The 13356-nt window shown below is 40.4% G+C and overlaps 1 protein-coding gene across 1 annotated transcript in view; it reads right to left on the reverse strand.

Annotated features, from left to right (window-relative positions):
* Positions 1-1572: 1572 nt before the first annotated feature.
* The window catches only part of Deptor (DEP domain containing MTOR interacting protein), a 137564-nt gene continuing 125780 nt past the window's right edge, over positions 1573-13356 (reverse strand). Inside the window, exon 9 of the mRNA XM_005316200.5 lies at positions 1573-6761. Within this exon, the coding sequence (XP_005316257.2) occupies positions 6633-6761 (129 nt within the window). The 3' untranslated portion in view covers positions 1573-6632. The remainder of the gene's footprint in view (positions 6762-13356) is intronic.

The following is a 13356-nucleotide window of genomic DNA, read 5'->3' on the forward strand; positions in this document are numbered from 1 at the left end:
TCAAAACATGAAGAGTTGGAGAAGATATTAATATACACCACTTTTGTATTTTGAGTCAGTTTGGAAGCTCATTAGTATTACTCTATAAAGTTGGACGTTCATATTTCCTACAACTCAACAATTATTTTCCTAAGTGGACATCTAAAAGAAACTCCTCTATTGTTTGGAGATGGCATGAGAATGTTCAAAGCAACCACACTTATGACAGTAGCAGTGAGAATGGCTCAAATGCCCATCGACAGGAAACTAAAGAATTTGCGGCATGGACTTTACTGAGTTGTGAAAAAGGAATGAATTATTATACACAAAAACCTGGAAAATAAAATGCAAATTGCAGATTACATAAAACCCGATGCTCTTTTAGTAAATTAATTTTTTTTAAAAAACGAAACAATTAATAAGAACCAAAAAAAGCAAGAAGAATGGTAAACTTCATGTTCATCACTGTGTTTTCCTTGATTAAGGGAAAGTCAGAGACGGGAGTGGGAAGAAAAATACAATTAAATTATTAAAGTATTATCAGTATTCTGGTTCTTGAGTTGGAAGGTGGTCTCTAGCATTAAAACAGATGTTTTAGCTGGGTGCAGTGGCATACACCTGTAATCCCATCGACTTGGAAGGTTGAGGCAGGAGGATCACAAGTTCAAAGCCAGCCTCAACAACTCAGAGAGGCCCTAAACTCAGTGTCACTCTGTCTCTAAATAAAACATAAAAATGGCTGGAGATGGGGCTCGGTGGTTAAGTGCCCCTGGGTTCGATTCTTGGTACCCCAAACAAAACAAAACAAAACAAAACAAAAAACCCAGCTGTTTTAACACCTTGCTTTCTTATTCCCCCATCTACAGAGAGAATAATTTTAAGAGACAAGCCCAAAGGTGACTCTTGAAGGACGAGCTGCACGTCCGCTCACTTTGTATTCCCAGTGCCTACGGGCAGTGTCTAAAACCCAAGTCCTCAGTAAGGTTTCCTGAATGAATCAATAAGTGAATAAGCAATAGAAAATTAAATGTCCTTTTGGTTAACTCTGAGTATAGTGTGAATAACCACTAACCCCTAAAACTTTACATCCCCCCCAACACAGAATTATTTAACTTATTTCCTAATCCATCGTCATTAGTTTTTAAAAATGACAAGTACATGGTATTTTTCCATATAGAACATCCTACAATACCCATCATATAGGGTATCTGAATAGGAGAAAATTATTCTGAATCAAATATAGTACAGAAAAAAAAAACACATTTTAGTGCATATTTTTTTTCCAGGCAAAAGACCTCCAGAAAATATCCATCAAGAAGTAGGTTTAAAAATGGCACTTTTGGCTACCTTAGAGAATTAGATATGAGTCCCATGTGTTTTCGCTGATAAATAAGTAGTAGATCAGCTTATAATGCAACCCTTTCTTTGAACAAAAATTGGCTAATTTGTTTTAAATGACAGGAAAAGCTGAAATCCTAAAGTCATTGTTTTAAAAATGTTCCATTTATTTCATGCCACATGCCTCTGTTTTTATATAATAATTCTAAGTATTATGCTACCATTTTAATAAAGGGCAAATAAATCTCAACCCAATTTTAAAGATATATATTAAGTACATTTATTGATTCATTTAACAATACCATATGCTATCTTTGACAATGAACTTCATTTTGGTACATAGCGCATTTGTGTTTTGGTATTGAAATGAAGAAAGATACATTGCACCTGAAAATCTGCCTTAAGTGATTAAAACCATGGTCAATGACAGTGACAGATTTCAACCAATTAGCAAAACCAACATGTTCTAGAGTTATTCTGATCATTTATAATAAAAAAAATTAAACAGGATTAATACTCAACAGGAGAGAATAGTTAATCTCAACAATTTAAAACAGGTCTCTCTTTAAGACAGCAGATTATTTTCACAATACATTTGAAAGGAAACAGTATTTAAAAATGTGAGATTCCAATATGAACAAACTTTCAGCAGTAACATTTTAAATATGAATTACCTGTCCCTGTGGTATAGCCACCTTTTATAAGATGGTGTGAAGTCGATCACACTAATCCACACACATAATGATTATCATCTCCAAGTTATTCCCCATTTATCAACTTAACGTCTTATTAATTTATACAATTATTTAACAAAGATTACCTCAAGACTCAACCCAAAAGGTAGCTGCATTTCTCTCTATAACAAAACATGGCTTTCAAATTTGCACACATTGAATTAATGAAGAAACAAAAACTATATTCCTTTCCATCACCAAAAGATAAACTCATCACATACACAAACACCTGAAAAATCAAAAGTGAGCAAAGAAGGGAGCAAAGAAAGATATCAGAGGCCCCCGAGTGTGAGTAAAACCTCACACAATACCCGTGCCCTATGTGGGGAAGGCACAGTCCAGACACACTCACACACACACACACACACGAAATAAAAGCTCCTAGAAACACTGCTCTTATTCATTTAAGATATTTTTTTGTGCTACATTTAGAAATGGGTTTTTAAATTTTAAAGCAGAAAACTGTGAAAATATCAGGTAGAATACTTATTGTTTTATGATATGATTTAACAATTCAAGACAGATCTATTAAAACTCTATTCCCTTGCCTTTACAGACCTCTTTCCTTTGCTGAATACCCGCAAGCCAAAGGCCCATTCTGGCAACATTACCCTCGGCTACACAGCAGGACTGCAAAGGCCCTGGTTAGGAGGAGGAGCAGGGCCTCTGGCCTAAGCTCTCACCCAGCAAGCTTCGTGGATCTGAGCATGTCACGTGACCATTCTGTTTCCTTGGTCATCAAATGAAAAGACTGAGCCATGCCCACATGGCCTATCATTTTAGGATTTTCTGACTTGAAGTTTTCATTAGAAACAGCCTTGATTCAATATTACACTCTACCCAGGATGCTGACTAGTAATTTGCATCTGGATAGAGAAAAGCTTTCTGTAGCTAGGTTACCTGTTGGGATTTATTAAACAAATGGGGGGGGGGGGTGGTGTCCCACTCTAGGTGGATTAAAAATGGCTACAAATTCTTTGAAATTGACCCATAAAAAGGAGGCATCTTGTTTCCTACCCTTTAGTTCTGGACTAACTTTATGACTCCTTTTGGCTCATAAAATGGTGTGGAAGTGAAACTATGTAACTTCTAAGCAAGTAGAAGAAAGGTATTACAGTATATTTAATCTCAACCTGGGCTAGTTCTGGGGAATAGTCAAATGCAGCGGAAACGTAGGCAATTTGGCCCACAGTCCCAGCCCACTATAAGACATATGCATAAGACCATCTGTGTTTGTTAGCTTTCCATCAGTATAACAAAATACCTGAGATAATTAACTTACAAAGAGAAAAGGTTTACTATAGCTCATTTTGGGAGGTTCCAGGCCATCAATTGGCCATTGCTTTGGGGTCTATGGTGAGGCAGGATATCACAGCAGGAGTAGAAGGTGAAACAAAAGTGCTCAACTGATGGCTAGGAAGAAAAAGAGGAAGGACTAGGGCCTCCCAGTCCCTCTCAAGGACATACTCCTATGACTTAAGGACCTTCTACAAGGTTCCACCTCTCAAAAGTTTCCACCATTGTCCCAATATTATCACTCTGGGGAACAAATCTTTAACACACGGGTCTTCAGGGGTTTTCAAGATTCAAACTGCAGCACCACCCAAGATCAAGCAGCCTCCACCAACTGCTCACTAACCACAAACGTGGGGCAGTGGTGGGCCACCTCAGCTTAATTCTGCCCCAACCGACAACCTGTAGGGTCGGGAACAAAGAAATTTAGGGGGAGGTTGTTGGGCAACAATAAACAGCTGGAATTCTCCTCTGTGTCAGGAACTATGTTAGGTAAAGGGATATCCTTCTGGGTACCAAGACATCCTTATTCTGCAGATGCTCAGCGTCTAGGCTGGGAGACAGTGCGGAGGCGGAGCAATTTCAAAGGAATGTCATTGGTACTATAATGGGGTTAGGGTAGGACTGACTCAAGGTTTATAGGAATTCGGAGAAGGGGCATGAATGCCAGAATGGGGAAACTGGCAACAAAGGCTTCTCAGAGGAGATAATATGTAAGGGTGGGTTAATAAGAAGAAAGAGATTCCTGGGTAAAGAAGGAGATAGGACATTCTAGGAAAGAGAAACAGCAGGTGCACACCCTGAGGACAGTGAGATGAGGACGGGGACACAGGGGCATTCACTGTGACTCAGGTAGGAGGACACTGGGGTGGGCGGAGGAGTGGCTAATGTACAGCTCTTGTGGCCTTAAGAGACCCTCTAGCATTTGGCCTTTAAACTGAGGGTGATGAGAGCCAAAGAAACCCTCTCTGCCTCCGCTCCCTGGCAGGAGGAGGCTGTGTGGAGCACAGGTACTTCTCGGGTGCTCAGGTTAGCTAACGGGAAGTTATATTTCCGAGGGTTCAAGACGGTGGGCCTTGGGATCTCAGTAAAATGTACAGGCAGCAGGTGAGAAGATGGCATTTTTGAAAGGTGTTCTTTCTTCTCTTGTCAATTAATGAAAACCTGGAGAAATAAAGCATCTAAGACCCATCTTTAAAAGATGCTACAGGAAATGTTGTTAAAAACCAGGTGGTAACCAACTACTATACATATAAATAGCTAATAAAAAAATGGGAAAAAAAACCCAGGTAGTATGTTTTCCTACTGACTAGTGGTGTGGTTTGGGCATATGACTAACCTCTTTACAAGTGGGTTTCCTCACGTGTACAATGGGGATAACGCTGGCCTTGGCCTCACAGCTCATTAAAGACAAACAGGTCAAGTCTTAGCATGGCACCTGGCATATGAGAGCTTCCAATATAAGGTCCCTAAATGGGGAAAGTTTGGAGGGGAGGGGTAACACGGGCTTTAGCAGGAAACTACCGGGTGTTTGAACTCGGGCTGTAGGATGCAGTAGTTTTGGCAGCTGTTTGAGCTTAGAGATCAAATTCAAACTTGCTCAGACTTAGTTTCCACATCTGAAAAATGTGGGTGGTGATATCTACCTCAAAAGACTGTGATGAGGAGGGAAGGAAATCATACACAGCAAATACCACACAGCACAGAGCCCGACACGCAGTAGAGACACACACACACGTGGAGGCAATCATCTTTCTCAAATACAGATTGACAATATTAATGCTAGACATTCAATATTACTTCAAAATCCTGTCCTCTGACTACAGCTAGAAAAGTTGGATTACCAGGAAAAAAATATATATATATGTATAAAATCTTCAGCATGTTTTCCCATCCGCTGGTACCAATGTATGGTGATAACCTATCACCAAGAAATGACTGAGGTACAACACTCTTACTTTGTTAGAGCATATTAAGAAAGCAATCTTGTTGTTTATGGGAAATGATAAAAAGAATTTAGCATTCCCAGACTCCCTCATTTGGCACTTTGAGGAACTACCTCTACATACCAAGACCCAAGATGTACTCTTTCCTAGACCAAAAAAGGAATCGTGCATATGTACAACAAAGATGAAAAATCCCTACCCCAGATGGCAAATTCAGTGAAAATAATCCCCCTGATGAGCAGCATGTCATGTCCTTGGAATATGTTGCATTAGAAGGCCAGCAACAATTTGGGCTTAAGAAAGCAATTCAGAGTTTCAAGTTTTATCACACAGAAGCTGAATTCTAGAATATTTACCTTAAAAGTGGACACCTGCAAAGTAAAACCCTTGCTAGAAGGCTTGATTTTGAGCTTCACGTGTCGTCTATGCACAAACTTCTTCTATTCACATTCAGTATATTTAGAATTAATTCTAGAAAATGGTTATAGCTGATTTATAGAACCAAATGATTTAGGCTCAGTAAAAATAATCATCATCTCAGTAAAAGATCATCATTTCCCTATTTACCTGCTCACAGCACGACAAGGTTTCTTTCTTTCTTTTTTTTTTTAATCTAATGTCCTAATTAACATTAAGTTAAAAGTTGATACTGAAGGCAGTAATTAAGGAATTTGTCATTTTATAATGGCTTTTAATCACTTCAATGCTTTAGAACCTTTTTGGAAAGGCTGGTTAACAGGTCATATTCCTATGGATGTCACTTTCGTTTGAAGCTTGGTGAAATCTAGACCCTCGATTAAACAATTCCCTGCTAATTTGGGTGAAAGTTTTTGTTTGTTTGTTGCTTTTGTTTTTTGAGATGGGATCATGCCTTGTGACCTTGGAACCCCTGGGCTCAAGCCATCTTCCTGCCTCAGCCTCCTATGTAGCTGGGACTACAGGTACATACTACTGTGCCCAGCTTAAAAGTACAATTTAAAGTCTGTAACAACTAATGATTCCTAAAAGGGGAATTTTAGCATGTTGCTCTTCTGGGTAGAAAAACATTTTAACAGCTTTCTGCAAACTAAGATTTAAAAATACAATGAATGAGAACTACACCTAGAAATCTAATAAGGCAATTCCATCATGTAGGAAAACTCTAGTTCCCAAATGTTTTTTAAAATATGTGTTACCCGGTTCTTCCACATTCAAACAGTGTATGAAACTCAATTTTAAGATGTGTATGCACAAAGAAAAATTTCCTATGTCCAAAGCCATCCATTCGCATGAAGTGTTGTCATTGTGTTATTGTGTCACTCTGGTCACCCATGGGCCACTGGAGGCCTGGAGGGACAGCTGCTCAGCACTCCAACTCCTCCATGACTTCCATGACAATTGTCCGTGGGCCTGTCAGAATCAGATTGCTCACGGTCCGGTAGTCTACGTGCAGCACATTGAGCCCATTGACAGAGACGACGAACTGACAGACCTAAAGGAACAATGAAAAGAAAGAACATCAGTTATAGCTGCAAGGTTTTTACAGACCTTTCATAAAGATAGTGTGCAGCCATAACAGGTAAGTCATTCTTAAAATATCCATCCAAACGCACTGACAACTCCAATTCAACAATCTCCAAAAAGCCACATTTTTCCTGGCATTGTGATGGGAAAAAAACATGTATTTTATGTATTTATTTTCATTACTGGGGATTGAACCCAGGAGTGCTCTACTGCTGAGCTACAATACTAGGCCCACCCCCTTTTAAATTGGGACAGGGTCTAAGTTGCCCTGGCAAACAATTTACAGTCTTCCTGCTTCATCCTCCTGAGTTCCTGGAATTACAGGTGTGCGTCAATAATGTGCCTGGTGAAGAAGCATTTATTTTAGGGTTTCACAAAATTGGGCTTAAATCCTAACTCAGAACCTTAAGCTAGGTTATTTAAATTTCTGAGCTTTATTTCCTTCATTTCTAAAATAGGGATGTTACCTACCTTATAAGGTTATTGCAAGAATTAAAGAAGGTGAAATACACAAAGCTTCGTTACAGTGCTCCAAATATGTGGAGATGCAATGTCTCCTTACAGTCACTGTGGTTTTTTTTTTATGGCTGTAATTATTCATATGGACTCAGTAGACAAGAAAACCCTATGGTCCAGTGTTCTCTAAACAGTTCTCTTTTATAAATATTGCTTCTACATGATTATTAATAGTGCTTCCTAGTGCTTCCTTCCATTTGTCAAGGGGTCCAGTCATTTTTTCCAGTATTGTGTATGGAATCCAGGGGCACTTTACCAAGAAAGCCACTTTCCCAATCCCCACCTCACTCCTACTTTTTTTTTTTTTTTAAAGACAAAGTGTCCCTAAGTAGTTAAGGTTGGCCTCAAACTTGCAATCCTCCTGCCTTAGCCTCTGGAGTCCCTGGGATTACAGGCATGTGCCATCACACCTGGCTGAAGTGTACCACTTGTAATGATAAATTCTACAAATCTCCCTATTTCCTATCCCCAGAAAAGTGGATGAGGCTAACAAAGGCTAACTTTTACAGTGAGTGGTAACCTATGGCAGGAGAGGGAACCACAAAACAATGACAAGCACCATTCATTTATGTGCGCCCACTCTGTATGTATCAGTTAAGTTTGGTAAGTCTGTGCTAATTTGTTATAGCAGCAGTACTTATACATATTCAGTGTCGAATGAACTGAATAACTAAATGCATAAATAAAACAGCACAATTAGGATTGAGTCTGAAGGCCTCCTTGCTCCACGTAAATCTCTCCTTTCACTGGGAAAATAAGAAAATAGGAAGAAGGAAAAGACAGCAAGCAGGAGAAGGGATAGAAACAGGGAGAAGAAAAGGAAGGATGGAAGATGGTTGAGATGGACTAATTGAGTGATGAGACCCATATCTGTGGTTCTCATCATCCTGAGTACAAGGCCTGAGTAACTAATGTGTGCTCCTGCTCCTAACTGGTTATTAATTAATTTAGTGTTGAAGGATTCAACCAAACAATGTGGAAAATACAAAAACATTCTGAAACTACCATTTCCCTTTAGGTGTTTTCAGAGTGGGTGTTGTAGTCAGTTTTTTCATAGCTGTGACCAAAGACCTGACAAGAAAATGAGAGGAGGGAAAGTTCGTTTGGGGCTAATGGTTTCAGAGGTCTCTGTCCACAGATGGCTGATTCCATTCCTCAGGGACCAAGATAAGGCAGGACATCATGGTGGAAGTGACGTGGAGGAAAGAGGTTCAGGTCATGGTCACCAGGAAGTTGGAAGCTCTGCTCCACACCACAAAATACATACCCAAAGGCATGCCCAATGACCCACCTCCTCCAGACACACCCCACCAGCCCCAGGCACCACTTAGTTAATACCTATTGGGGGGGCTGACCCACCCATTAAGTTAAAGCTCATAATCCAATCATTTTGCTTCTAAACCTTCTTGTCTTGTCTCACCCATGAGCTTTGGGGGGGCGGGGTGATGGGATTCCTCACATCTAAACAGTAACAGAGGATAATTTCAATTTAAATTCAAACATTATATTAAGTTCCAAACAATCTATACCTACTCCTTAGATACACCAAAATTTGAAAGTATTAAAAGGTCAGTTCTGCCTCTGCAGAAAAGATGTGGGATTTAGAATCCAACATTATAGACTGACATCCTTGGCCCCTTTGATGGACGACTTTAATCAAATCACTTCTGCTCTTCTATGTCTCATGATGTGTTTCAGTCAGTTTTTTCGCTGCTGTGACTAAACGGTCTCACCAGAACAATTTTAGGGGAGGAAAGTTCTATTTTAGGGGCTCATGGCTTCAGAAGTCCAAGTCTACAGACAGCAGACTCCATTCCTAGGGGCTCAAAGTAAGGTGGATATCATGGTGGAAGATTGTGGCAGAGGAAATCAGCTCACATGATGATCAGAAAGCAGAGAGGGAGAGGACTCCACTTGCCAGGTACAAAATATATCCCCCATAACCACACCCCCAGTGAACCATTTCCTCCAACCATACCCCTCCTGCCTCCAGGCACCAACCAGTTAATCCCCTCAGGGACTAATTCCTCCCCAATCATTTCTCCTCCAAACCTTCTAGCATTGTCTCACACATACAGAGTTTTTCTGGGGACACCTCACATCCAAACAATAACATGATACGTCTGATTTTTAAAAGAGTTAGGTAAACATGCTTATCCTCACAGGTTCGGATTAGAGAATGCACTTATAACCTCTTCCTTAACACCAAGCAATACAGTCGTGCTGGGTTCTATTCATTTTTTTTTCCTTAAAAAACACTCCCTTCAAGGTCACATACAAAACAGAATAGAAAGTGGAAGGTCATAAGCAGACTGTTTATTTACTCAGTGAGCAGTTGCTATTTCTTCTTGGATTTTCTACTCCCCAATTTACATCACTAAGGTGTTTCACCTGCCCAAGGCCACCCCGTGATCACCAGTTTTCCCTGTTCCTTTTCATTAGTCTTTCCTCTTGGATTCAGGGCATGTCTTATATAAAATCAGCACTTGTCAACCATGGTCAAGGTCAGAGCCATAATGGAGGTCATGCACCAGGTCGTAATTCCTCCCTAAGTGGGTCACAGCAATGCACAGGACAATTTAGTTCTAATTTCACATAGGCATTAGCCTGGGCTTTGCTTTTGTTTGTTTTTGTTTTTTTTCTTCTGCAGAGCAGACTCTCTAGCCAAAGAATGGGAGGAATTTCACCCCCTCCCATACCAGAGAGTTGGTCTTTAGAGCTTGATTCTTCTTTCCTCTTTGTATTGCCAAATAATCCAGTCATTTTGAAGGCAAGAGTTTCCAGGAAGTCCAGCTCCAGCTCACCCTTCACAGGTTCCCCAAGATTAAATGTGTCTCTGCATGACACAGGGTCACATTCAGAATGAGTCATCACCACACTGGGTTTTGTCTATAGTTTGTTTTAATTGACCAACAATTAAAAAAAAAATAGAAATTCTTCATATAAAATCCAGATTGGGGCCTCTCTTGGACAAGGAGAAGACCTGATCACATCAAGCCTGGATGGCCACTGGACAGGGGCTGAGTAAGGGCAGCCCCTTCTCAATGGGGCATACTCCACCCTCTCATTTGCCACCATAATTTCTACTTCCTAACTTATGCTTAGCTGATGGGCGTTTGAGTTTGAAGTCCCCTATCTGGAACCAGCAGAGAAAAGAAGCCAAAGAGACAACGGCTGGAAGCTTTAAGAACTGAAGGAGAAATGAAATGTGGAGTATCCATGCAATGGGAGGTTATCCAGCCATAAAATGGAACAAACCACACGCTGTAACACGCACGGATGAGCTTAGAAAACATACAAAGTGAAAGAAGCCAGTCACAACTGCCCAGAGAGAGAGGACTCCACTTGCCAGATACAAAATATATACCCCATAGCGATGCTCCCAGTGAACCACTTCAGAGGAGCCATCTGTAGGAAATGTTTAGAATGGCAGAGTCCTATGGGTTGCAGAGGGCTGGAGAACAGGGGTAGGATATGGGGGTGATTGCTAAAGGGTAAGGGATTTCTTTTTATTTATAATTTTATTTATGATCTGGACATCATAAATCTTGGTGAGTGGTGGCTTGAATTAAATTTAATTTTAGGCAAAGGGAGAGGATCATTTCTTGGTTTTGGTTTGTATGCATGTGCACACACAGGCACATTTCTCAAATACCAAAGTGTGACTTATTTGCTTTCTCATAAAATTAAGGCAATAAGACTGGGCAATTAGACGTTCTCACTCCCTTGCAAAGTAGCAGGGGCAATAGGGGGTTAGAACAAATGCCCTGTGAACAGCTCATAGCCCACAATCCTCTTTACCTGTGCCAACACCTGGGTGCACCTCTGGGAGTATAACAATCAAGGGGAGACCTCTGCCGCCAAGGGGAAAAGGCTAAGACATCTTGAACCAAAGTGAGTGTGAAGAACTTTAAAAATAATAATAAGAAGAAGAAGATTTAACCACCAGAGTCCTTGCTTTCATGAAGCTCACAATTTAGTTGGAGAAGCAGAATATCACAGGTAGAGTCCTTTCAAAATTGAGGGCAACTTTTCAGTAAAGTCTGTCCATTGACTGAAAACCTGTCTTTGGGGATGGGAATATAGCTCTGTGGTAGAATAAGTGCCTAGTATACATGAGGCCCTGGGTTCAATCCCCCCAGCAACACACACACACACACACACACACACACACACACACACACACAGGAGATGAGAGAATAAAACATATTCTTTTCCAAGGTACTTTAAATACTTACTAAAAAATCTTTCTGGCCAGATGCATTGGTACATACCTGTAATCTCAGTGGCTTGGAGGCTGAAGCAGGAAGATCACAGGAAGCTCAAAGCCAGTCTCAGCAACTTAGCAAAGCCCTAAGCAACTTGGCAAGACTGTCTCAAAATAAAAAGGGCTGGGGATGTGGATCAGTGGTTGAATGCTCCTTGATTCAATTCCCAGTAACAAACAAACAAACAAACAAAAAATTTCCTAACAACCATGTAGTGACATGTGTTAGGTTCTGGCCAGACACCCAGCTGTCATCCTAAAATCAGCTTGATATTTTTTTCAGAAATCACCTTCCCTCTGTCTCTGCGGTGGGCAATATGCATAGGAATGTCAACCGAGGTACCATGTCACCTCCCTCATTCATGGGGTCACCTGACTCAAGCTTGGCCATTCACACTCACTCTCCCTGAAGCACTGAATCTGGATGTAACACTAAAGACAAACTTCATTTGCACTGGTTGTTAGGTCTCCAGGTCATCTCTATTCCTGTCCCTTGCTTATCAATTGTGGTTCTCTAGATTTGCCTTTGATTGTTTTGTGTACTTGATATCCTTCTAATCAGTTTTTTTTTTCTTATCATAGCTGGTATCTCTCATTGGCAACCCATAATTCCCAATACAATCCTTATGAGCAAACTGCATGTCAGGGAGGTCAAGTTACTTGCTCAAGGTCACACAGTTAAGTGTCATATCTGGAATTTAAACTCCATATGAATCCACAGCATTACACAGATACAAATTTATGAAGTACAGTATGTACACGTGAATTCTGAGGAATGTAGAGAAGAGTGGAAGATAGGTATTTTTTTCTCTTTAACTGTTAAATAGTTGTAGACCCACTCAAATCTCTTATAGTTTTGATGTTTAGGATCTTTCAACTTTTTAAGAAGGTTTTTACTCAATTAAGACTGGGTTGCTATGTGTGTCATTTGTCATTCTCAACAATATGTAGAGTTAGACACTTATTTCACAATTTTCCTTAAAGGAAGAAAAAAAGGCTTCAAAACCTTTATCCTGCTTATATTCAAGGTAGTATTTTTAGAATTAGACTTTAGAAAGACGTCATCTCTCCCCAAGTGTTCTCAACACTGTGGTTCCTGCAGTTCCAATGTCCTGTTACTAAAAATGTACAAATGATCTAGAACTGCAGTCTTACAGTGTAAGGTATTCAGTCATAATGGACCTCCAATTAGCATCCATGGTACACTATGTTTTGCAAATCAACATGCATTATGAGTAACCACAGGAAGTGCACAGCTTGGGGGGAAATGACTTCTCTGTATTAAAAAGCAAACAGACACAAATACAGAGAACAGGTGCCTCTGAATTGGCCCACCTGAGGAACATATTACCCCCTACCTGGGCTGGAGGGCTTAGATGAGAATTCAAGCGCGTTCAGAACACTTTTCCTTATAATCATCTTTATCATGTCTATTTTCAAAGATTGGGCTGCAGTTCTTTCATTTCCCCAATTCTTAGAAAAGCGATCAATCATGAGTTTGTGCAGCTGCTCTGTAACTCATCTCCCAGGAGTGTGTGTGTGCTGCACAGGATTGAGTCCAGGGCCTCACGCATGCTGGGCAAGTGTTCTACCACTGAAGTTACATCCCCAGCCATTTTAATTTTTTATTTTGAGACAGAATTTCACTAAATTGCTCAGGCTGGCTTCAAATGTGGGGTCCTCCTGCCTCAGCTTTCAGAATAGCTGGGATTACAGGTGTTTGCTACCATACCTGGCAAAGTTTAGGATCCAGTCTCTCCCATCTGCTAACTTTTACATG

Source organism: Ictidomys tridecemlineatus, chromosome 7 (genome assembly GCF_052094955.1).
Source record: "Ictidomys tridecemlineatus isolate mIctTri1 chromosome 7, mIctTri1.hap1, whole genome shotgun sequence".
NCBI classification, from domain to species: Eukaryota; Metazoa; Chordata; class Mammalia; order Rodentia; family Sciuridae; genus Ictidomys; species Ictidomys tridecemlineatus.